The 26,220-nt window shown below is 38.0% G+C and overlaps 1 protein-coding gene across 12 annotated transcripts in view; it reads right to left on the minus strand.

Annotated features, from left to right (window-relative positions):
* Nucleotides 1-26,220, minus strand: part of foxp1b (forkhead box P1b) — a 458,146-nt gene that overhangs the window by 99,876 nt on the left and 332,050 nt on the right. For all 12 annotated transcript variants that reach the window (XM_052017521.1, XM_052017520.1, XM_052017525.1 and 9 more), the window contains 2 exons: nt 11,335-11,472; nt 3,895-3,984 (listed from right to left, as the gene is read on the minus strand). In XM_052017521.1, the coding sequence (XP_051873481.1) occupies nt 3,895-3,984; nt 11,335-11,472 (228 nt within the window). The remainder of the gene's footprint in view (nt 1-3,894; nt 3,985-11,334; nt 11,473-26,220) is intronic.

The raw sequence follows: 26,220 nt of genomic DNA on the forward strand, positions 1-26,220 counted from the left end.
AATACTGGACATACACAGCACGTCAGGTGGCATTGTGACCTAAAAGGTTAACTCTGTTTCTTTTTCCACATATCCTGCCTGACCTGCTGAGTATTTCCAGCATGTGTTTTTATTTCAAGAGGCATTAATTGCTATGGGTGTGTGTGTGTGGGTGGGGGTGTGTGTGTGGTGGGGGAGGGGGGGGTGTTCAAAGGTACTTTGAGTGTGGTCTGTCACTATGAAATCCAGTAATGCACAAGACCTTGCTATCAAATTGGCCTTGCATCTAGAAAGACAGATTAAACTGGGGCAGGGATCAGCTCCAGTGGGGATGTGATAGCATTTGCAGGGAAGAGACCTCTGATGTTTTGGGTGGGTTGTTGTGGTGGTAAAGGAGGGGAAGTCAAGATTTGAGTTCACTATGATTGCCAAGCAGGAAGAATGGGTTGAGGATCAGCTACACAACACCATTGTGAGAATGGGGGAGAGCAGCCTTCGCAGTCATCAGGTATGCAATTGGTAGCTGAAATGGGGGTTTACAAACTGTTTATTTGTACATGGGGGGGGGGGGTTTGAGTGGAGCGAAGCTAATTTAATTGGGTGACTTGATCAGCAGTTGTAGGGCAAGATTAACTGGATTGAGGAACATGTTCAGTCATAGTAAGAAGGTCAGCAGTTCAGTCTGGGAACATAATCCGGAGTCAGGGGTGGGAGGGGTTGTGTTAAATGGAAGATTGTTGTGAATGGGTCTCCTAGTCAGGGTCTTGACCTTGACGGTGTGTGGCTGCAATAGTTTGGGGCAGAGTATAACCCAAGCCATATACAAATAAATAATTACTTAAAGGGGATCTACCTGCCATGCTGGTCTAGGCAATCAGGCTCCCTTTCAGTTACGATGACAAAGGCTTTATGGGTACTGTGAAGATTTGCTTCTGCACTTAATGTAGGCCAAGCGTGTGTTACTGAAGTTTATGAAAGTGTCAACCAGATATCTGTTACACATCATTGAATGCTACTGTGCATGTCAGGGTTTCTCCATATACGAACATTACAATCACATGGAGGACCCTTGTAGTTCAATCTCTAGCTAAATACCATTCCAAAATTTGAACAGAAAAGGAATGACGGCAAATTTATTGACTGATACAAAGACATGGCTTCATGTTTTTTCTGAAAGGAACGCAGGTAAAATCCAATGAATTATTCTTTGTCTTAAAATAAGATTCCATATTTAATGAGAGGCTGTCCTCAGCTCCAAGGTGGTATTCCCAGCGCTGGGACAGAAGCTGAAAATTCAAGCACCTTTCCTGATACCATCAGTGAACAAAAACTGGATTATTTCCTGATAGAGTCTCTAAACACTGGTTGAGACTAAAGGGCACGTCTTCAGATAGATGAATGACCACTGGTTTGGCTGTAGTATTGTTGTCTCTATCTCAGAGAGATTGGATTCAAGCACAACTAAATACAGGACTGACCTCCAACAAAGGTATTTATGTTTGAGCAATGAAGCTGTCCCCTTTTTCCCAACCTCAGTACATTCCAAAGTGTTGGTGGGACTGCTAAGCTTTGGTTCTTATTTAGATGGTTGGAAATTGCCAATGAAAAATTGAGTTCCTTTAAAAATACTTAAACCAATACTCCACCAAACCCAAAATAAAATGGTAAGTCTCAAATCACCCTTCTTGCTTCCTGATTTTTGAGACCAGTATCTCATCTGGCTGATTTTGAGTAACCCTCACTAGCCAAAAAAGTGGACGTGGGGATAAGTATGGAGTTTAATGCGAGCATTCTAATGAATCCCACTGCCCAACTTCTGTTGGCATTTTCCTGCCACCTTCACCAAGCATCTGTGACGTAAACTGGAAATGGGTTGTATCCCAATACAGCTACTGTCCACTTTCCAGGCACTCATGTGTAAGACCTTAGCTAGGTCCTACCCAGGGCAGAATGCAATGGATGGTTGGAAATAACATGATTACACGTCAATTATGTCTGCCTGCGAGGAAATAAGGAGACAATAGCATAAATCTTTTCTTCTTATCTAGATCTAGAATACTATATTGTCAATTCACTAATAACCACCCTTCCCATCCCCACCACCACCAAATGTTGATAGTGAGAGGAAGGGGGAGAAGGAAAGGGGCAGCAGAGCAAGTGCCCAAGAGTAATGTCACAATGTTGGCTACTATACAGACAAAACTTTTATACAGATTTCCTGCAATAATTATCTGATTGATGCAAAGATAATACTGTGCTGTAACTACAATAAATGGAAGGAAATTATCTAACATTCAGATATTTACCATAATTCATAACAAACCGTGACGATGTTATCTAGACCATGCCTAATAATTCTGGAATGTAAATTAAAGTATTAGCTACAGTAGTTAAACACCTTTCTGCCCATGTATTATATTTTAGATTAAGTGCCATTAGCCAAATCATTCACTTCAATATAGTATTTATCTGGATTCACTGTTGTGTGTTGTTCCCATTTAACACACTTGTGTATAGGAAAACTCAAATCAGTGTTTTATAAATGAAAAGTCAGGATGTAAAATGTACAAGACCCATTGTCAGAGAAAGAATTTAAAAGCACCAAACATGCTGCCAAACTGTACTCCCCACCCAGTTATCAAACACAGGATACAACCAAGTTTGTTTACTTCTTACAATTCAATGCATACAAAAAAGGTCCCTGCGCAGCTCTGTAGTCAGGTCAATAATTAGTGTTGAAATACTGAAATATCCAGATAAACTTGTACCTCACTTCCCTCCCTCAAATACTTGTCAAAGGTCTACTTTCCTTCCCTAGGTTACTCCCCATTAGTGTTATATAAATTGTCAGTTGAGCATTTTCTTGATGATGGTTGCAGGAATAACCCTTTACATCTACAATTACATTTTAAGCACTTAGACAGCTTTGATGAGTGGAGAGTACAGCCCATGTGAATATTTCACGACAGTGTGTTCCAACAAAACATAACTGTACCTCCATGATACTAACTCAGCAGATCAAATTATAGGTTAACACAATGTGACATAATCAAGAAAAACACAATGCCTAGAATTTGATAATGACAGAGTCTTTTATTGTCGGGCTTCAAATAGAGTGGTAAGGATTTTAAAAAATCTTTGATGCCTTTAAAAGAAAGCTATATAAAGTAACAACAGGGGGTTATGGCTTGTAAACCACAGGAGAAAAGCTAAGTAATTCCTATTCCACTTTTGATGGCTGTTAGAAATTCTATTTAAAAAAAATCACCAGAAGGAGAAAATCTCATGAGGTTACAGTCATATCCTGTGATCATGTATAATGTGCTTCAAAAGTTGGTTTTCTACCAATTCTGTTGATCAATTTCACCTCCTTCAGACTCTCTTTTTTCTATCATGTTTACATCTGATGTGACTCAGTGACAAGTGCTGCCTAGGAATGAGAAGCAGACCTGTCACGTTGATTTATGAGTGCATCAAACTACGACTTGTCCAAACTGAAGCCTGCAGTTCATTAATTAGAGTATTGTGACTTTGAAGACTATACTCAGACTGTAGGGTTTTAGTATTTGCCTTAATTTATATGCTCTGAAATGTGTATCTCCAAGGAAAAACTGAAATTCACTGTCTGTCTTTGAACTTCTTTTGACTATGCAATAATCATTCCTTTGTCCATCATGAAGACTGCATCCCCAAGTCATTAATGCACATTGAACTGCAGCTGATGAGTAAGCCTCTCTGAATTAGAAAACAGAAAGGAAACAAAGCTGAGAAACCACTGGAAAACCTTCACTACAGGCATATCTCACAATCACATGTCTCTCTCCTCTCTCTGCCATTTCCATTTTAATTACATCTTATTACTTTTCAAAATAATATATAATATAAATAAATAGATAGATACATGGGCATACATACCTCTTTAGCTGATTTCCCAGCATGTTGTTGCTGCAGAAGTTGAAGATGCAACTGTTCCTGCTGTTTCTTATAAAACTCCTGAAGCTGTTGCTGTTGTGAAAAACAAAAATTAGAAAAAAAATAAACATTTGAAACATTTTTTCTGTCATGACATCGACTTGCAATTTGAAAAAAGATACAGAGTCACATCCTCTTATCAACACTTTTCCGACCTTTTGGATTGAAACTCGCCAATAAATCCCTCAGTGTATGAACTATTTTTAGCATTATCATCTCAAAACTAATCTTTAAAATGAACTGATGAAAACATGCCATTTTCCACGCTAAGTAATTAAAATATGGCAAGATGTGACCTTTGTCTGTATGAAGAAAGCCAAAAAATGTCCTTGCTGAGAATACATGGTTATTCACAGACCAGTCAATGTAATAATTCAAAGGAGTAATTATTAGCAATTTTCTAAACAGGTCACTCAAAAGTGATCCGTAAGCAAGAGCAGTCAACCTCCTCTAATATATCTGGCACAAGGGCATAGCACCAGAATTAGTTGCATTATTTCAGGAGCTGTCTCAATGAAAAAAAACAAATTCAATTAAAATCTGCATTTGACAAAAGCTTCATTTTCGCAGGGAATTGAAGTCACTTTTGATCAGCACAGCCCAAATTCACTCACTCTAACACATTTCTGAACTGTGCTGCAAGGAAAACACTTTTTTTTACAAGGGGCTATCGGTCTGGGCTAGGGACTGAAGCTGCCTGTAATGTGCACAAGGCTTTGGAAACTTACATCTTGCATATGTATTAATCACTGCAGAGTTCAACCTTGTGAAAGAAAACATAGTCCACTACATATTTAAAATCAGCTTCGTTTTAATGTCAGTTGCCTTCATAGGCTGAATCCGAAATCTTAACCTAGTGGTGTCAAAACCCTTCCTAAAAAAAACACAAGGTAATTTGTAATATTTAGTACAATTTCATGCAATTACTAATTTAGAGTACTAATTGGGCCTAACAAGGATCTCCAGGGTAATGTCCAAAATTATTGGCCGATTTAGAATGTTTGTCTAATTATTACAGTAAGTACTTGATGAACAGCTCGTCCAAGGAGTGATACATAAATATATTATATAAGTAGTCTTATGGCATGGCACATTGGTAAACCATGAATCATGAAAGGAAGAGGATTACATTGAGACCGACTCACCTCCTAGCAGTGGATTCACTAACTCAGATGTTTAAGTTGAACAGAGCATATGGTGTAGTGCCACAATGATGCACTGCTAATAAGCAAACCAGACAGCACTTTACGAACTTAAGTCCAAACTTATGAGGTAGCACTGGCACAATCTAATCTTCACCTTGACTGGAACACCAGGGGGAATGACTTAAACCGTGGCAAAAACGCACAAGAATGGTTAAGCAAACAACATTCACAATAACTGTCTAAAGGGAATTTTTGGCTATATATATTTATTTTAGTCATTAGTGGTTGGGGATGAGGGGAATGGATGCCCAGAAGATATCTTTTATTAGTCACATGTACATCGAAACACACAGTGAAATGCATCTTTTTGCATAGTGTTCTGGGGGCAGCCCGCGAGTGTTGCCACGCTTCTGGCGCCAACATAGCATGCCCACAGCTTCCTAAACCGTATGTCTTTGGAATGTGTGAGGAAACCGGAGCACCTGGAGGAAACCCATGCAGACACGGGGAGAACGTACAAACTCCTTATGGACAGCAGCCGGAATTGATCCTGAGGTAACCTCACTAAAAAAGTGTTTGGTTCAAATGTTGATTATTGGAGATAATATCTAAGATACTACATGTTCTCAGCAGGGCAGTCAGGTTGATATTCTATATTATATGTTGAGGAGATTTCGTGAGTACAATTGGAGAGATCTCTCAGAGCCTATTATATCATACTGCATTTTAAAACAAGGTGGCACAAATTCATTCCTGAGGAGACCTGGTTTACAATATCACCAATGTGAAGCTCAGATCAATCCACGTAGACTGCAGAGCTCAGCCTCTGATTCAATTTCAGGTCTGATATAACTTCCTCAACACAGGAAAAAAAATGAGTTATGCAAGTAATATTTGGACACTCTATTCTTTGTCTCATAGGTATGAGCTCAATTAAGGTGAAAACTTTTCTCATTGATTGTTTTGAGCATTGTTATAGCCAGCATTTCATTAAACAATATGCTGCAATATCAATTTTCTCCCAAATGCAAACAAAGTTTGTACCCTAGTCAAATCAACCATTAACGTTTTACCTGATTTTTAATTAAACTATTCATAAAAACTGCCCTATATGGTGTTTCATACAAGAATATACTGAAAATCTACCATTGTTATTATTCTTGGAATAATTGCATAACTGCAGGAAAAAGTAACAGAAAAAGAAGTATCTACCATACAGAAAACTACCAAATGCAAGCTTCTCTTCCAAAGGACCAGTTTCATGGTATATGACTTAACCTTAAAACTTTGTAAGGTGTAGAAAAAACTCATTAAGTCCAGCAAAATATCTGAATTAGTACAAAGTTTAGATTTATTAATTGTTGACGCAGGCTGAATTGTGTAATGTTATCCAAGAGAGTATGTGTGCAACACTCTCATTTCAATGCCCAGTATGAGCCTGTTTATATTCAACTGAAGGTAGCCTTACGTTGTGGAAATTGAACCTTTTTGCTCCACTCATCACCAGGTTAGATCGGGTTAGTGAAAATTTTCAGGTAAATTGGCTGGGACTTTTTTGTACTTGATTCACCAGAGCACGACCGACATTTCCCCAGCTTCAGTTGTACAGTCATTGACATCATCACATGTGCAGCAGCCATTTCCACAATTACAAAACAAACTGGTGCATTTAGGTACAATCTATGACCTTTATTTATCAGTCAACTCAACTGCGGAAGGGCAAAGAGCCGTGAATTAAAGTGATTGCAGATGATATCCATGTTCAACTCACTGGATCTACCAAACTCAGTTCCCATTGTTCAGTATATGACCAGATGCATCAACATGTGTGCCCTTACTGGCTGCAGAATTTCTTTTGTGTACCTCAGTGCAGGGTGCTCTGATGTTGACCAGACTGATCAGCCCATACTCCAGAGAAATACAAGACCAATGAAACAGGACTCAATCAAGGCTTTGGACTGCACTGAAGATCATTTGCCACACATATTGGAGATTACAGCTTCCCCCTTCTTCTATGTTTTCCATCATTTTCATGGCAATCTTTTCCGTAGCTGGTCTGTGGCAGCTATGGAGAAATTCTTTATGGTCTGACCACATTCCCAAGGAGCTCTGCAGTTACTGACAGAAACCACACTGATTTATGCTCTAAAATGGTATTCTGTGCATACAATGTTATAGAACTGCTTTCGGTGTATTTTTGCCCATTTTGTGTCTTTTATTCAAGAGGGAGTTTGCACCATATGCAACTCATGTTTCATGCACCAAAAGGGCAACTCAATTTCTAGGCAAATGACTTAAGGTTTTCACCCTCTTACTCCAGTATTTTTTTTTAAACAGATCTGAGGTGGGCAAGAATGTAGAAACAATGTTACTACAGCCTTTGGTTAAAAACAGGACAGTGAAAATATTTTATAGACATTGATGGCTAGCTTTAAAATTCAGATAATAGGACCTTGAGGTGTTTTTGGCATTGGGGCTTGTGAATCATACATAGATTTATGCTGTGTACAACTCCCAAAGTTTACTTTAAAAATATTGTGAATTTCTGTGCCTCATGCCCCTGTCATTATAAGCATGTGCACCCAGTCTGTCATGATTCCACATCAGAGTCAAGGGAAAATGACCTCACATATGTAAATAACCCAGGGTTTAAATATTAGGCTAAAATTAGAGGAGCAGGTCTATGCCAGGTGGAAATCCCAACTTTCCAGGCATGTATCCGCAATCATAAAACTGGGCCAATATTATGCTGCAATACTAAAAATTTTGCTTCAGGAACCTACATTAAGTTTTTACCACAAGAAAATTAAAGTGCTTCACAGAAGAAAATAGAGACAACAGGTACAACTTGCCAAACATGGAGATATTGGACCAAATCAAGTTGACTGACAACCAACAGTCAATAGGGAACTGCCAGCTGTCAGTCATCTGTGGCTCAGTCTGTCTTGGACTCTGAGCATGCTCAACAAAATGTGGAAGGCCAAAACAACGGGAAGGCCAAGTGCTGCCAAGTCTGACTCTTGTTTTGCCACAAAAGAAAAGGTAAAGTATATCCAGCTCCTCTCTACAGCACATCAGTGACTGCTACTGTCTTAGAGACTTACCACTGAACCAATGGGGGAGCACTATGTCCTAGAGAGAAGAGATGAATGTATTTAACCTTCAACTTATAATGAGACAGAAGGGGACCATTTGGCCCATTAGGTCCATGTTGATTTTCAGGGGAGCAATTCTATTATTCCATTCCCCCTCTCCTTGTTTCATAGAGAACATATAGAACACTACAGCACAGTACGGCCCTTCGGCCCACAATGTTGTGCCGACATTTTATCCTGCTCTAAGATCTATCTAACCCATCCGTCCCACATAGCCCCCGATTTTTCTATCATTCATGAGTCTATCTAAGAGTCTCTTAAATGTCCCTAATGTATCTGCCCCCACAACCTCTGCAGGCAGTGCATTCAATGCACCCACCACTCTCCGTGTAAAAAAAACTTACACCTGATATCCTCCTTATATCTTCCTCCAAGCACCTTAAAATTATGTCCCCTTGTGTTAGCCATTGTCGCACTGAGAAAAAGTCTCTGACTGTCCACTCGATCTATACCTCTTATCATCTTGTACACCTCTATCAAGTCACCTCTCATCCTCCTTCGCTCCAAAGAGAAAAGCCCTAGATCACTCAACCTATCCTCATAAGACATGCTCTCCAATCCAGGCAACATACTGGTAAATCTCCTCTGCACCCTCTCTAAAGCTACCACACCCTTCCTATAATGAAGCAACCAGAACTGAACACAATACTCCAAGTGTGGTCTGACCAGAGTTCTATAAAGCTGCAACATCACCTCGTGGCTCTTGAACTCAGTACCCCGACTAATGAAGGCCAACACTCCATACGCCTTCTTAACAACCCTATCGACCTGCATGGCAACCTTGAGGGATCTATGGATGTGGTCCCCAAGATCCCTCTGTTCTTCCACACAGCTAGGAGTCCTGCCATTAACCTTGTATTCTGTCTTCAAATTCTATTTCCCGAAGTGTATCACTTCACACTTATCTGGGTTGAACTCCATCTGCCACTTCTCAGCCCAGCTCTGCATTCTATCAATATCCTGTTTTAATCTACAATAACCTTCTACACTATCCACAACACCACCAACCTTTGTATCATCAGCAAACCTACTAACCCACCCTTCCACATCCTCATCCAAGTCATTATAAAAATCACAAAGAGCAGGGGTCCCAGAACAGATCCCTGCGTAACACCACTGGTCACCGACCTCCAGTCAGAATACACTCCGTCTACAACCACCCTCTGTCTTCTTTGGGCGAGCCATTTCTGAATCCACACTGTCAAGTTTCCCTGGATCCCATGCCTCCCGACTTTCTGAATAAGCCTTCCATCAGGAACCTTATCAAACACCTTACTAAAATCCATGTACACCACATCCACTGCTCTACCTTCACCAATGTGCTTTGTCACATCCTCAAAGAATTCAATCAGGCTCATGAGGCACGACCTGCCCCTCACAAAGCCAGTACCTCTGCAATTTATTCTCTCTCACACATGCCTATCAACTCCCTTTTTGATGCTTTTTGCCATTAACCACTACTAGAATAATTTTTGGTTGCCAATTAACCTAGCATGCCTTTGGGGTGTGGGAAGAAGCTGGAGCACTCTGAAGAAAACATACACGATCATGGAGAGAATGTGCAAACTTCCATAGACAGCACTGTTGGTTAGGATCGAACCCCAGTCTCTAGAGCTGTAATGAGCAGTACCAACTGCTGTACCACTATGCTGGCCACTATGTATCTGACCCTCAACAGGGATGGCTGGCATTTGGGGGATGTTGCCATCCATTTGAATGGGATTGGTGTCTTTGTGAAAAAAGATAAATGCTGGTAAGCATCTGATTATTTTCAATTTTTTAAACATTATATTGGTATTTCAAGGTTCCCAATTATTTTTATTATTTATTATTTCAAACTATTTGAATAGTTTTAAAGATGTCTCTAACTACCACAGACATTTAAAAGCAGTGTCTTGTCTCTCGGAGGCCATTCTGCCCCTCAGGTTGGCAGGTGCCACAGCAGCAAGTTGGTGCAGCGGGCCACGTCCAGCACAGCCCAGCCCAGCCCGATAACAGAGCTTGAAAAAGCAATGAAGATTTTGGGAAGATCCTAATCATGGAAAGAGAGAAGGAATCTAGTGTATAAGAGCGAAGTGACCAATGGCGGGGTGTCATTGGAATCGGAGGAATACCAAATGCTGGGATGGAGATAAGGGAAAAGTGAGGTTATAAAGGAACCTAAGGAGCTTAGTAGATAGTAGAGCTGGTGCCCAGAGCTCCAACAACCAAGAGTCAATACTGACCTCCTGTGCTGTCTGTGTGCATTTTGCACATCTTCCCTGTGACTATGTGGGTTTCCCACGGGTGCTCCAGTTTTCTCCCACATCTGAAAGATGTAAGGGTTGGTAGGTTAATTGGCCACTGTAAATTGCCCCTACTGTGTAACAGACGGCCATTGTACTGGTAGATTCTGGAAGGAGTTGATGGGAATGTGATGAGAATAAAATGGGATTAATGTAGGATAAATCTAAATGGGGGCTTGATGGCAAGCACTGACTCAGTGGGCCAAAGGGCCTGCTTCATTGCTGTACAACTCTATGACACAAGGATGAAAATTTAAAATAGGAGGAGGTGTTGGTGGTGAGCTGTTGTACCTCACCAAGTAAACAGGTGGTGGATGAGCATGAAGAGGCACGGGATAGGAGATGATGGATGGCAGTACTTTAAATGAACTGAGGGTGATAGAAAACCGTGGAATAACTAAGCCTGGACTCGAAATAGGCATGAATAGGCTGAAATAAGGATGGAGGCAAGCAATGCTATAAAGAGAAACAATTTCTCCTCCACCAAGATCTATGTCATTGCTGATGCACTGATGTTTTCACACATGAAGGAAATCACAGGCAGGCTAGATCCAACAAATTTAATCCATCGAAGAGGACATCTTTGACCTTGAGGGATTGTCTCCACCAATAACTTCAGAGGTGGAACGAGAACGCACGTGTAACATTACTCATAATTTGAATAGGCAAAAACTGAGTTGTATGTTTTTGTCTAATTTTAAAACCAGTTATCATAATTAAAGACTGCTTTCCAGTTTTGACTGAGCTGTCTCTGGTAGTGTTTTGGACACTTGATTTAACAGTTGATCATGAGGTTACCTGCTGCAGCATGATAGCCTGTTGCTGCTGAAGCAAGGCCTGGAGTTGCTGAGGAGTCAGTACTTGTTGCTGTAAAATCTGTTGCATTTGCTGGGGAGTTATCACTTGAGGTGTCATCATAGCCACTGATACTGGAACCTAAAGACATAACACATGAAAATTAGGAACAAAATATTCCTAAAGTTCTACAATTACTTGTAATGATTGTCACGTAATAGAAGATTGAGTAAATGTTGATATTACTGAATTAGCTCGAAAGCTATAAAGCAACATAATTCAAACAAGCTTATTTGAAATTAGTATGTTGCTATTTTTTTACCGTTTTTGGAGCAGAGGTCAAACCTTAAAAGATTACATATTTTGTTTATTACATCAATGTTCTGTATTCTTTATCCTTAGTTCTTGGCCTAGTAGTTGGTTGAGAATTGAACCAAAGAACATTATAACCCACTATGATTGGTTTTAACAATTAGCTTGCTTCAATCATCTGAGTATTTAAAAATCGAAATCAACTTTAAAAAAGCCATATGCAGATTTGCTACTATAAATGCAAATGAAGGGGACAAATACTGCTATCATTAATACAAATCTGAATTGCCTTAGCTTGTTCCTACAGGAGTTCTGCCATTTCCTTAAAGCAGCATCCACTGTGCGTACGCTGATGTAAACTATGAATGTTATACTGCAGATCTTTTTATATTGCTGATATAGTCATAGCAGATTTTTTAACTGACATTTCAGTGACAAACAGTTAGTGATGAACCTGATAGCATTTCACATTTGCAACTGTTAACATGGACATCCTTCTAAACTGAAACCAAGTAACCTGTACATTGTGTCTGAAGGATGATGTCTTGTTCTGATAATGAAGTCGACATTAAAATGACAGTCTGTCTTGAACAAGGTTGCATAGTTATTTTCAAGCTTACACTTAATGACAATCCTATAAATTTTGCATGTTTGTAGAATGAAATTCAGCTATTGAAATCAATCATTACATACTGTTGAAATGCTGGGGATATTGGATACAAATTTCAGGCATCTAAATGCAGAGCTGATTTAAGCCATTTTAGAAGTGAACAAATAGAAGGAACATATTTAATGCTTTATCAGCTGAAAAGTATTACTGTAAAACTCCGATTAAAGTACATATGCTTCCTGGTGTAATTATTTTTAAATGCCATTTTATTATTTTACAGATATATGGCTTAAATTTTGCACACAAATTCTGAATTCCATCTGGTTTACGTTTATTTCATCCATGGATGCAAACTTCCATTGATCACACAAAAGGTAGAAACATGAAAGTGTAAACTGATCTATAGCTTTATATCATCCTTGGGGATTTTGTTCCTACCTAAAAATAGGTTGGTGCCAGTGAAAGGATTTAGAAAGGTATTGAATAACAATCGCATATACAGGGAATCCAGCAAACAAACTTATTCAGCTTTACGCTGTGGAAAAACATTTCAGTATGTCTATAATTAAGACTTGTATTCCATTTTATCACACCTATCCCACCACCTTCACTGATTCCTCCTGCCATTTGCATAGTGCATTCACTTTCCTAATTTCACAGTCATTATGCACTGATGTCCTGATTTCTCAGCATCACTAATCTTGACAAACTTAAATCACTGATGAAGGTCAGACAGATGAAGGAGCGTTGCAAACTCTTACACAGAGCTTTCTATCTACGTGACAGCAACAAATTTCCATTAAACAACTCAGACTCACCAAGTTTACCAGTTATTTTGGGATAGGGTGATGGAAGTTCACATTGAAACTGCACATGTTCTATCCTATTGTCTTTTGTGTTGTAACTAATGTCAGGAATCAAAGAGCATGCAGCATTGGCAGTAGGCTATTATAGCACACACTTTATTACACATTACTACAGAGGTCATTAGCAACAAGAGTGATCGTACAGTTCTTAACCTATTGATCACTCCAACTACTGCCATTTAATCCCTTGTTGAATGACTGAAACTGCTATAAGGCACACTATAGAGAATACTTGAACACAAATAAATAGCTAAGCACTGGATGTTGAAAGCTAGTGCACAGACTCAGAACAGAAAAGTCACTTATGCAAAAAGCGAAATGTGTGAATCTGATGTTGAGCATTTTATCTAACACGCATTCAAGATGCTTTGAAAAGCATTCCACTACGGATAGCGAAACAAAATAATGTGAGTAAATAAATTAAATACAATAACCAAATTCTTTTCCGCAAAATTCTAAATTGAACTTTATAACATGTTGAAAATGCACCACTGATTTAACATAAATCTGAAAAATTGATTTAAATATTTGTTCTTGTTTTTGGAAAATGGTACATAATTCATGCAATGAAATCACTTTCTTATATTAAAAAAAACATACCTTAAGTACATGCTCGACGATAAATCTGATTAGCAAGGTACAAGTTTGACAAAACAGCTTAAAAAGCAGAGGTAGTCATTAACTAGTTACCTCAAGAGTTAAAATATGATTTGAAAGTTAAAAGGACAACCACAGTGTGACGTATTTTCCTGTATGAAATTTTATTTGTGACCTTATGGGTTTTTCAAGAGCAATTTACACTACACAGAGAGAAATAAAACTGATGTTGTGCAAAGAAAATCAAAGATATGCATCCATCAAAGGAATGGGTCTTTAGTTTACTTGATTGCAAAACTACATTGTTGCTTCCAAAAGAAGTACAAAAATATATTGTCTGTAAAAAAAAAATGCTATTTTTGTGATTCAACTACACTATTCATTCCAAATAAAAGTCCACCCATTTATGAACCAGTCCAGATCCAGCTCCACTAACAAATGATTTGTTCATTCCATATGGCAGTTATCATCTATCAATCATAAATAATACGTCACAGATTTATAAATAATAGTGTTTATGAGGGAGAACAGCATGTGTTCAAACGTGACTAAAACATGGGTGCTGTATCAAAATTTGGAAACGGATGCTCCCTAATGAAATGCACTGACCAACACAAGCTTGTAACTACTCAAGCATCTTTAATAAACAGAACAAACTCTGTGATTTCACAAAGTACTCAACAAATAGCAATCCAGACCTTGTGAAGTGAATGAATACATATTTAGAATAACCAATAACAATGACACATGAACATTGTTTTAGGATATAACTTTAGTATTACTGTTTTGAAAAAAACAGATAGAACTTCCTTCAAAATATGCCAAGGTACTTCATAACCATTGAATTACTATTGAAGGATAAATATTGTTATTTTGTAGGCCAAAACAGTATTAAGTATGTGCACTGCAAGATCCCGCAAACAGCAAATGTAAGAAATGACTAACATATTTTGGTGACAGCATCTGAGAGAGGAAAGCTGCAAGGACACCAAGGCCCAATTCAACCAAATTATGGAATGAGAATTTTTACATTCACCTGACAGACAGCTGGACCTCTTTTTAAATCATCTGATTTTGAAAGATGCTTGCAACAATGCAATCCTCCACCAATACTCCAGGGAAGTGCCAGCCTAGTTTATGTGCTCATCTAAAGTGGGGCTTCAACTCAAGTCCTTCTGAATCAGAGGAAAGGATATTTCAATGGCTAACACTGTTTAAAGATTAAAATATTTCCCTTGACTTTTAAGTCACACATTAAAGTTTTAAGCATTCCCTATGCATTCTTTAAACTTTAAAAAACCATAGTTCCCCATCCAGGTAATGCACTTCTGAACCAACTAACAGATTGGGTCATGTAATGGGGACCCACTTAGTTTTTTTTTAAACCAACTCATTAATTGGTTTTACCATATCAGCAAAACCATTTCGCTTTCTATTTGCATTCTCTAGCAAGGTTTCTGGCCAAGAAATCTGTTGGCACCTACAGAGGCACATTAATTCACCTTTATGTAATCTGCCAATAACTGTAATGATTGTTGCCCAATTGCTTAAAAATTCATGGCTCCCAAGGGCCAAGGAGTTGGGCACAAGCAACTGCCCCCACACATTCACCCGCTGCCAAACACTTAAAGGAAAATGGCAGGTTAATGTGAGAGTGGGATTGGATCAGCGGGGGGAGGGGGGGTGGTGAAGAGATCCTGAAATTATGTATTAGGTCATCAGATCAAGGACTTGGGAGAAGAGAGGTGATGTAATCAGGGTCATCAATAGAGGCCAGGGGCTGTGATATGGACAGGAAGGGAGTTTGTCAAAGGCTTAGGGCCTGTTGGAGGAGTGCTGCCTGGATGCTTGAGTATTATGGGTTGAGGGGGGGGTCAGTATAGCAGAGGAGGGAAAAGGCATGGGTGGGGGTGGGGGTGGGGGTGGGGGTGGGGGTGGGGGTGGGAGTGGGGGGGGGTTGGTAATAGGGAGGAGGAAATCTGACATGAAAATAAATTTAAAGGGACTTAACCAACAATTGCTCTGGGCTGGAAACTGGGAGAGTGCCCTGATATGCCTGAAAACCAGAAATATTCTAAAGGAGCATTAAACAGCAAAAAGTCCACATCTAATGTGAAAAACATATCATCAATGCAAGTGCAATTTGTCTCTGGAAACGCTTTGTCCTCGTCAGATTTCTGAGGTGGTGCAATTTGACCCAGAAATAATTCTAATCACAATCCACTTCAGGAAAACACTGAATTTCATAAGCATTAACCATAAAATAGCCTCTTATTTTTAATATACATCACATCCTCAGCCAATTGGCATAGGTTCACAAATAAAGACTCATCTCGCAAAGACAACTTAAATGATGCTTTGTGACGACCTGAACAGATGAATTCATATCAGTCCCTGAAAATCAAAGAATAATGGATAGACATCTTCCAGAACAGACAGCTTCATTAAGTGCCCAATATATAGTTACAGGAAACAGTCAAAATTATCCATTTTTATGAGGATGATAATCATTTAAGGATACAAGGACATAAAACAAACCCATGGCTTTAATAATTTGAAAGGTGTAAGCCAGTTTCTTTTTCTGAGCTCTTTTATGAAATTTGGAGGTCACAAGCAATACTGGCACTGATTGTCTACCTCTAACTGCCCATGGATTGAGGAGCTAGTTAAGAGTCAACAACCTTAGTGAGCCAATTAGTATATATAGGCTAGATCAGATAAAGATGGCAAATTACCTTCACTGAAATTCATGAGTAAAACATATAGATTTTTATGACAATGCAATAGTGTCATGGTAGTGATACATTACAGATACCAGATCTATTTAATTACTTGATATATGCAGGTGAAGTCACAAAATAGTTGCACAGAAAAGGCAGGGAGAATCCAAAACTCTCCTCATGTGGTGCTAGAAGAATTAAAAACAACTCCATCACAAGACATAATTTGCTCCAGCTACTCATGGGCATTTAATAGCCTGATGACTTTAGTAATGATGAAAGAATGAGAAGAATATTTGGAATAATAAAACATATTATGGTTTTAATATGAGATATTTATCAGATTATGAAACCCTACCAAAACCTTCAGTTAGTGAGATCCTTTTCCATTTAGCATCTCATTGAGAACTGGAGCTAGGGACTTCCAGAAGATGGATTTGTGAATCAAGTGGGTATGTCCAGTTCAGGACTCGCTGGGAGGGGGGAGTCAAGTATTATGGGTACACCCAATGGAGCTGGAACGGCAACGTGGCAAACTTCACAAAACAGCTTGCAAAGGAAAACATTAACCAAAAGATTAAGAAGCAAAACTGACAGAACAATTGGAGAAACAAATCTGTGATCAAAGCAGAAGACAGACAGCTGAAAGCATTTGGTACTAATAAGTTACAAAGGGATAATCAAGCCAGTACTGAAACTGAACTAATCAAATCAGAAATGAAACTAAACAGATCAATGATGTCCAGACTGAAACTGATCAAGCAAGGGCTAAACTCATCAAGTGAATAAACAACTCTCCAAGGAGGATACACAGAAGGTCAGAAAGTCCACACTTGAGTGACACCTCCATGGAGATCAACCTTCATAAAGAGAAAGCCCTCCATGCCCAAGAGGAAAGAGAGACCAACTGTCAAGAGGAAGCCCCTACATCTGAGATGAGGAGATCATACCTGGATAGTTCAACGTTGTGTATCTAACGGGTCACCTTGAGGGGTTATAATCTAACTAACTTGGTCTGGTGGTTATTTTTGTAGTCTTAAATATATTAGTGACGATACTTGTGTATTAAAAGATGAATAAAGAAAGTTTGACTATAAAATGTACATTCTGCCTCAAGCTCTACTTATCCAGCGTGTGGCCAGAATTAGAATTATTATCACTGACATATGTTGTGAAATTTGTTGTTTTCCGGCAGCAGTACAGTGCAAGACATAAAATAAATGATGTGAAAGAGGAATAACGTGGTAGTGTTCACGGACTGTTCAAAAATCTGATGGTGGAAGGGAAGAAGCTGACCCTGAAATGTTGAGTGTGGGTCTTCAGGCTGCTGTACCTCCTCCCTGATGGCAGTAATGTGAAGAGGGCATGTCCCAGATGGTGAAGGTCCTTAATAATGGATTCTGCTGCCTTGAGGCACCGCCTCTTGAAGATGTCCTTGATGGTGGGGAGGGTTGTGCCCGTGATGGAGCTGGCTGAGTCTACAACCCTCTGCATCCTCTTTCGATTCTGCACATTGGAGCCTCCATACCAAGCAGTGATGCAACCAGTCAGAATGCTCTCCATCATACATCTGTAGAAATTTACAAGAGCCTTTGGTGATGTACCAAATCTCCTCAAACTCCTAATTAAGTAGAGTCACTGGCATATCTTCCTCATGTGTTGGGCCCAGGATAGATCTTCTGAGATGTTGACCCCCCAGGAACTTGCAGCTGCTCACCCTTTCCACCGCTGATCCCTCAATGAGGACTGGTGTGTGTTCTCCTGACTTCCCCTTCATAAAGTCCACAATCAATTCCTTGGTCTTGCTGACATTGAGCGTGAGGTTGTTGTTGCGACACCACTCAACCAGCCGATCTATCTCACTCCTGTACGCCTCCTCGTCACCATCTGAGATTCTGCCAACGATAGCGGTGTCATCGGCGAATTTATGGATGGTGTTTGAGCTGTGCCTAGCCACACAGTCATGAGTGTAGAGAGAGTAGAGCAGTGGGCTAAGCACACGTCCTTGAGGTGCACCTGTGTTAATTGCTGCAGGAAATGGACAACAGAACCCTGAAATCACATTTTGCTTCTTGAAACCTTCCACTTATTGTGAAGTCTGCAACTATCTCTGATTCACGTATCCTTGTTCATAACAGCATTGAAGCACTTGGTGTGCAGCTCATTGGGTATCTTTAAGTTTATTTTCTTCAATTCCCCAAAATAGAAACAGAAACAATTAAAGCTTTTAGAGTAGCGTTCATCTCTCGCAATCGGTAGCTTTTTTACATGTATTATTAATAGTATCCAGCACAAAAAAAAGACAGTTGTATTACATTAATTACTAGTTTTAATGCCATTAATATTCACTAAGAATAAATACTAATGCAGCAAAAGTGGTTAGTCTAATTTGCAATAAATTAGGAAATACAGTGGTTTATCACTAGTTATACTTGATGAAGTCTGTGAATAACTAATCAGATAAAATATTAATGCTTAGCATAGGCCCTATGGAATCATTTTGCAAAAAAAAATCATCCAACAATTCTGTGCCAATTCCATCTCATGTCCTTTTTGTATTGAGAAAGTTAAAACTTAACATATAAAAATGTGCAAAAAAAAGCACAAAAAAGGAAATGTTACTCCAATGTTAGTGAAGGAGCAGTTACACCACAGTGTAACTAGATTTGTATTTTCTGATTGCATGTTGATCACATCTAGATTATAAATATTTCAATTGAAGGTACATTTTTTATTTGCATATTTCTATGGTTATTAACAAATATATTGAAACCACAATGGAAAGACAACTAAAATTAATAGTTGTACTGGAATTCACAACCTAACAGAAAAAAGTAGCGACAGGAAGTGAAAGCTGAAATTTAATTTGTTTTAACCACATAGACCATATGATTGACACAGATGGAATCTGCATAAACTACCAAGGACTAACTACACGCCAGATCTATCGTGATATTTGTAAGTCAACAAGACCATCTTCATTTTTTTGTTATAATGGGACATAACTGGGTTTTCCAAATCCTTTACCAAAGAATGACAAATGCTGTTAACTCTGCTACCGAAATAAACTTCTCCACCTTCCCTGTATGCCATTGTCATACAGTGTACTAGGCCACTATTATCATGAAGATGTTTGGCTGCATTACTATACATCGATGGGAATAATACCTAAAGAAAGATTAATGCCTTATCTGCTCTGTCTTATCAACATAATGCAGCCAAATTAGGGTTTTATTTAAGGATTAAACCAGTAGTCACACAGCAATATTTACTTCCAAAAAGGTTGCATGGGAGAAATGCTTCTATGGTTACCAGCAGTAAATACATGCTCGATTATTGGCTGCCAGTTCTAACTTCTACTAACTTCAATGGGATCAATAATATGTAGATGAGTAAAATTGACAAGAAATGCATGTGTCCAGCATCAGCAACCAAAATCAAATTTTGCCCCTTAAATTTTCACAAGCCACTCGCTAAAAAAAAATTCCAACAGTGGTGTCAGCCAATCTGTTTTCAGTTGTCTGTTGATGCCATTCTACATGTGTAAACAAGCACGTACTGAAAACTGGATTAGGGTGACATGATCTTTTTATCCTTTCCCTGAGCCACCTAGCTTGTACTTGGTACCCTACACTTCATTCCATAGCCCAGCTAAGTGGTGCAGTTTTTCTTTAACAATAAAATTCATGGCCTCTTTCGATGCCTCTTCTCCACTGATGGATGCAGTCCTCAATATAGGAATAGGAAAGGCTATTTATAGAAGTCAGCCAACTTTTAAATACTTTCTTCTGTCACACAAGGCACAAACATCATGTATTTTGGATATTTTACTGTATTTTAAGTGTATTCTAAAATATAAAAATATTTAAACAAATATAAACAATACACTTGAACCTATACTTACTAATATACCTCATTTCACTGCAAATCTGATTAGTACTCCAAAGTAGTTCCACCAAAGAAAATGAAAACATAGCTTGAATCTACTTTCTCAACAATTCCAACAATGATTTAGCAGTTACAATCTTTCTCAGGCTATGAGGTTTCAATGTCTTTTCAATTACATGGCATGAAATAAAAAACACTTGAGCAATTATTTTTAATGTAGAAGCAAAATGATGTAGACCATCAAAAGTGTTGTTATTCTGGAATCAATATTGTTAACAAGTATATTAAGGATGCAAGTTTCTTTTCGAATCAGGCATGTTTTTAATCATTAAAACACAAACATAGAAATGGTAGGGTTCTCCTATGATTGGGAATATTAAGGCAGTTAATAATTTCTAATAAAGTGGAAACCAGGAGATTATTTTCAGGTTTTTACTTAAATAACTTGCATTGATTCAAATATAAAAAATATTTACTAAGAGGATAAACTGAAAAACCATCATATTGAAATGGACTTATTATAAAAGGGAAAATGCAGCTTACATTCTTGACATTTGCAGATCCTGTATAATGAAGCAAATGATATTTAGCTTGAAGGTTTGTTTTTAAAGAGAAAATATAAAATTCATTACTTAGATACATGTTCCAAATCATAGACTGCTCTGACTACACACAGTGCTTATTTGTTTTACCTGTTACTAAAAAATGTGGGCTCTTCATGTAATCCTAATACATTTTGTTACAAGGATGATTAGTTATACACATGTGCTGATCAATCAATTTTTTTTTTGCAGAATACAGCCATCTACAAAAGACAAATATAGATCATGAAAAAAATGACACCATTAAAAGGTGAATGTGTGCCAAATGTTTTACTATGGCAGTAGAAAGTGCCCTTTCAGCAGCTTTTCACAAGTGACGAAGAAAATATTATTTAAATCTCTCAGCAAATTACATTAAAATATTATAAAGTCAATGAAATCTTTAACCATTCAATGCAACCTTCAATATATTGGAAAGATTTTAACGTAATCAGCTTTGGTATTAACTATCATTTTAATATCGTTACTAAAATTATGGTCTTGCAGCTGGATCTAACTCAAATTGAGGCACGTACACTGCATATGCCTAACAAGTTTAAAGCTAGAACCAGAGCAAACTGGTCTACTAGTCTCAATGGGGAAGTACCAGCTGGCAGCAGGCATTAGGCATAGGCTTTGAGCTAGCTAGCTGAAGGCCTGGACACCTAGATCAGCAAGCTCAGGTACTGGTTAAGGACCTCAGAAGTTTTGAGCCAGGATGGGAAAGGGGAGATCAAGATGGGGGAAAGCAATAGCCAGAAACCCGAAGTTATAATATAGTGCTCTTACTTTTTTGTTCCCCTGTCTCTGCTTTAAGGCAAGTACACAAACTTGCTTCTTTGGCTGGTATCCTCAGAGTTTCCTTTCAGGGCCTTTGGCTTGTCTGCAGCACATCTAAAGAACTGCCTGTGGTATGTAGTCAGTCAGTTACAGACCATTTCTCAAAGGGATCTGCAACAGGTATACTGTCCATTGCACAAGCAAGTGGAAGCCTAAAAGCAATTCAAGCATGCATTCTGGACCTGGAGAGGAACCTGATCTGATTTTGGCTGCCAGTGCATATATGGAGGAGAATGACTGTGCATATAATGCATGCTATATTGAATCCTTAAACTTTGGGCAACTACTAATTTGGCTATCGTGCCTAAAGAAATATATTTAAAGATGGATTTAAATGCTCTGCAATTGTACTGATAACTATCAGAAAATTAATCTCTCCAGGAATGATTTCAGGTGGTTTGTCCAGCTAGGTGATTGCTTCATATAGGCCGAAGTGCACTTCATTCTCAGCTGGGATCATCACAGATAGGTGGCCAAACTATATACAAAGTCAATAAGACTGGCCAATTGTAGTAAATACACTAAAATTAAGTTTCATCACAAACACAAAGTTGTTTTAAATTTGGAAAAATATATTACTTAAAAATAAAGTAAGAAGTGGACCAAATCTCTGGAATAATCATTGAAAATAAGTGTGCAATGGAATAACAATTTTTTCCAAGAATGGTTACACACTACAGATTTATTCAGCGAAAGCACAAGATGCCATAATAACATCATATGTGTCCTAAAATGTCAGTGTGAGAATCATTTAAGAATATTAAGCCAAGTACTAAAATCTAATTAATCTGCACCCACTTCCATTCTGCAGAATCACCGTTATTCTACTGGAGTCAAAGTTCAGGCAGTTGTGAAAGCTGTATACTGCTACTTGATGAAGGAAAGTTTACCCCAGCTGTTCAATCAGTCTCTTAAATTTTTAATTTTCATTCAATCATCATTAAATGGAGAACAGTTAATGGGCCATGTACACAGCGGCCCGTATATGTGCCTTGCGTTGCTCAACATGCCTGCAGAAGATTTAATTGAAAATAGCCTCTATTATAATAAAGAAAATGTATTATGTATACTTCTGAAGACAGGATAAATGATGTAATTAATAGAATATTCTGACAGTATTGATTTACAAGTTATGCAACATAATCAATGGTTGGAAGCATATATAAGGTGCAATAATTTTTTTGTTAATTGGTTACGGCAACATATCTAATGCATGCTTCTAGATGTTGCTTAGTAAAAAAAGTATGCTTAAATTTACTTTAAAGAACTGTATTGTAAAGAAGTGACCTGTCAACACATTATGTTGAGATGTCACTTTTAGTCTAAAGAAGTGTAAAAAAGCCCAAAATGTTTTCTGAAAATTAGAAATGGACCCAAAAGGCTCCTGGAGAATATCCTGGAAAATTCCCCACAGCACAAGGTACAAGAATACTGACAATCAAATCAGTACTACCAGGGCATTCAGTCTAAAGTTACAAAACTAGAGATATGCATATATCTGAATTACTATATTCCACATATAATAATTTGCTCTTTTCAGGTTCTGTCCTTACACGATCTGAAACCAGGTGGTTTCTACTTAACAGTTTTAAACTTTTATTTAGTTTAAATACACAAGATGTGCACTATGCAGCCTGAACCAGACAAATCCTTTGGGCAGAATTGGCTATACATCAGAACTAAGCAAAAGGGTTCAAATTAGATTCTAATGAGAAAACATCAGTCGCTCCTCTGATGATTTCACCATTCACTGATTCACTCCTAATGAAGATACACTCTATCCAGAATGCTCTTGAACTGTCAGAGGTCAAAATGAATTCAAAAAGCCAAAAGCAAATCAAGACAAATCAGAAGCACTGAAAGAAACCTTTTTTGAGAGTGGTGTGGCAATTAAAGTAATTGCACAAAGAGACAACTTCTATCAATGGCAACAGAAATTAAGCTGCCAATGTTGTAACAGGTTAGATGAAAATCAGATTTTAATGTATGCTTCCTCATGTCATCTTGTTTTGTCAGGACATCAAATAAAATTGAAAAGTACAAAATAACAAGCCCCAGAGAAAACCAGAGAGGATGACCTTTCTCATATTGTTGGTTTACCATGTTCAGAAATATTTTAATAATAATGAAGTTGACTTCAGTAGCAAGGGTAAGTCATGCAAACAAATCATGCTTCATCCCTTTAAATATATCTTTCTCTTAAGTACAGGCATGCGTATAACTACTTGAGAAATTCCATGAATGCTGATGCACAGCCATTAAAATCATAAACCGGAAACAACTGACTCAAGTATCTTCATCTACAAATTCTTAATTTTAACAGCTCAGGAATTATGATAATAACAATAACACGCCGCTTTTGTTCATAATAAAAAACAATTAAATTCATTTATTTCAAAAATGCCATGCTCTTTTAACAGTTCTGGATGAAATGACCAAAGATTAAATGTTAAAAATATTTCTTATTAACCACCTTCATATTTTTTATGAACTAAACATTAAACATGGCAACTGGCAATTTCAGAGCTTGAGATAAGCAAAATGGGATGATTTCCGGGTAAATTTGGTTTACTTTACTAGTACCTTCCTTCAACTGGTTTACAAACAGAAAGTCATGAGCATGGATATAGATGCAAGATTTGGATTTTAATTCCAGCCCAAATAAACAGAATATTGCAAGCAAGAGGTTTCAGCGTAAAAGCACATATGCATGCATTTAATAATCTCCCAAAACAAACAATAATCTCTCTCCCAAAGGTCATTTTTGTTTTCTTTTGAACAAACAAGCCACTAAAGGGAACCAGTTAAGCCTTTCACCTAAAAACAACATATTTAGTTAGTGGTGTCAGGACTTTCCCACAGTCAGCTCTAGTTACCCACAGGTGCTTACAGCAATTTTGAAAGGGAAAACATAAGCTATATTTGATTTAACATCTTATCTCAGCACTCAGATGTTTGGAGGCTTGAAAGTTGCAGACAAAATGTATACCAAAACTAACAAAACAAATGGCAACACTCCATCTTATCCTCTTCTTTCCCACCCTTCTCCATTCATTCCCTTGTGCCACTTGTTTTAAATAACACCTCCCTTCACAGTCAAGGCAGACTATTATATTGTGAATGATGTTACATTGTGTGGCACTCACTTCAAACTACACCTAAAAATTAAAAAAGCATGTTCAACAGCACTTCTTCCTATCATGTGGGCAGATGATTTATGGTTTACCCGTTCAGCAAGGTTATGCAACGCTGCATGCCTTCAGAAGTATTATTAGAGTCAGTTGAGATTTAATTAAGATCACAACCCTTAAAATCCCTGCCCCATGAAAATTCACAGAAGACAATGCACAATACATCCTGGTGCAACACTACAGAACAGATTGTTTTCATTCCAATCTTTGTAACAACACAAGCTAATCCTAGTTTCCATGACGACAGACAAAAGTTGACAAATTTTGTTTTGTTTAACATTCTGTTGCTGTTGCTTATAGTCCCATCAATTAAAATATGCACGCAAAACGACAGCCAAAGAAAATATCAGCCTCGGTCCTACTGTGCAGATGCACCACTCAGTAGTGTAATATATGGTTGCCTATGTCGTGGTAAAGAAATGACAGGTGCTAGCAGTCTCTTTGGTTGACAGGCCACTGCACAAATAACTGCCTTCCCTGAAAGGGCTAATGCACTACTAATGAACAATAAATCAACTTTGATTATAAACTGTCAGACAAATCAGTTCTCAGTTCAGCACTCTGAGATTCTATGCCAAGTCAGCTGCACATTGCTGGAATACATCATCCACATTTAGTTTTGTTCACATAACACCATACCGAAATTTCAAAATGAAAGTTGAAATTGAAAATCAAAACAGGTCCCTTTATCCCCCTGGCCAGCGGAATTCATCCACTGCAAAACAGCTGCGAATTGGGGGCTCAGGTAAATCCTTTAACCACAATCCTCCAATCATCAAAACAATGTATTTATTGTCTTAGTGGTGCTTTAAGCTCTTCATATCAATAGCAATCCATTCTAGATAAGGTTAGTGCATACTGTAACCTGTAACTTGCACTGCAGTGGGTTTCAGACTTTTTAAAAAATGATAGAAATTTGAAAGGGAAAGTTACTTCAAAAGACAAAAAAAAACTTTGATCTAACAAAGCACACTGTACACATCAACGAAAAACAAACGTTGAGAAATATCTCCTGTAGATGGTGACAGCCATGATAGGATCATCTATTTTCTTACAGTATGTACTGTAGAGACACTAGGGAACATTTGACTCATTTGTCAACTAATCAATAGGTTTTGAAGTGATTTTTAAACTATTGCAGACTTATCAAGTTAAAACAATCTAAAATGTGGCATCTCCTTTTTATACAAATAACCAAGATTTCTTTTGCATTTAAAATGCAGCAACACCAAAACCATGTACAGTTTTCAAAATTACCACCCTCCCCTTACTTCATTTCCTGAG

The sequence above is a fragment of the Pristis pectinata genome, chromosome 6 (genome assembly GCF_009764475.1).
Source record: "Pristis pectinata isolate sPriPec2 chromosome 6, sPriPec2.1.pri, whole genome shotgun sequence".
Taxonomy (NCBI): Eukaryota; Metazoa; Chordata; class Chondrichthyes; order Rhinopristiformes; family Pristidae; genus Pristis; species Pristis pectinata.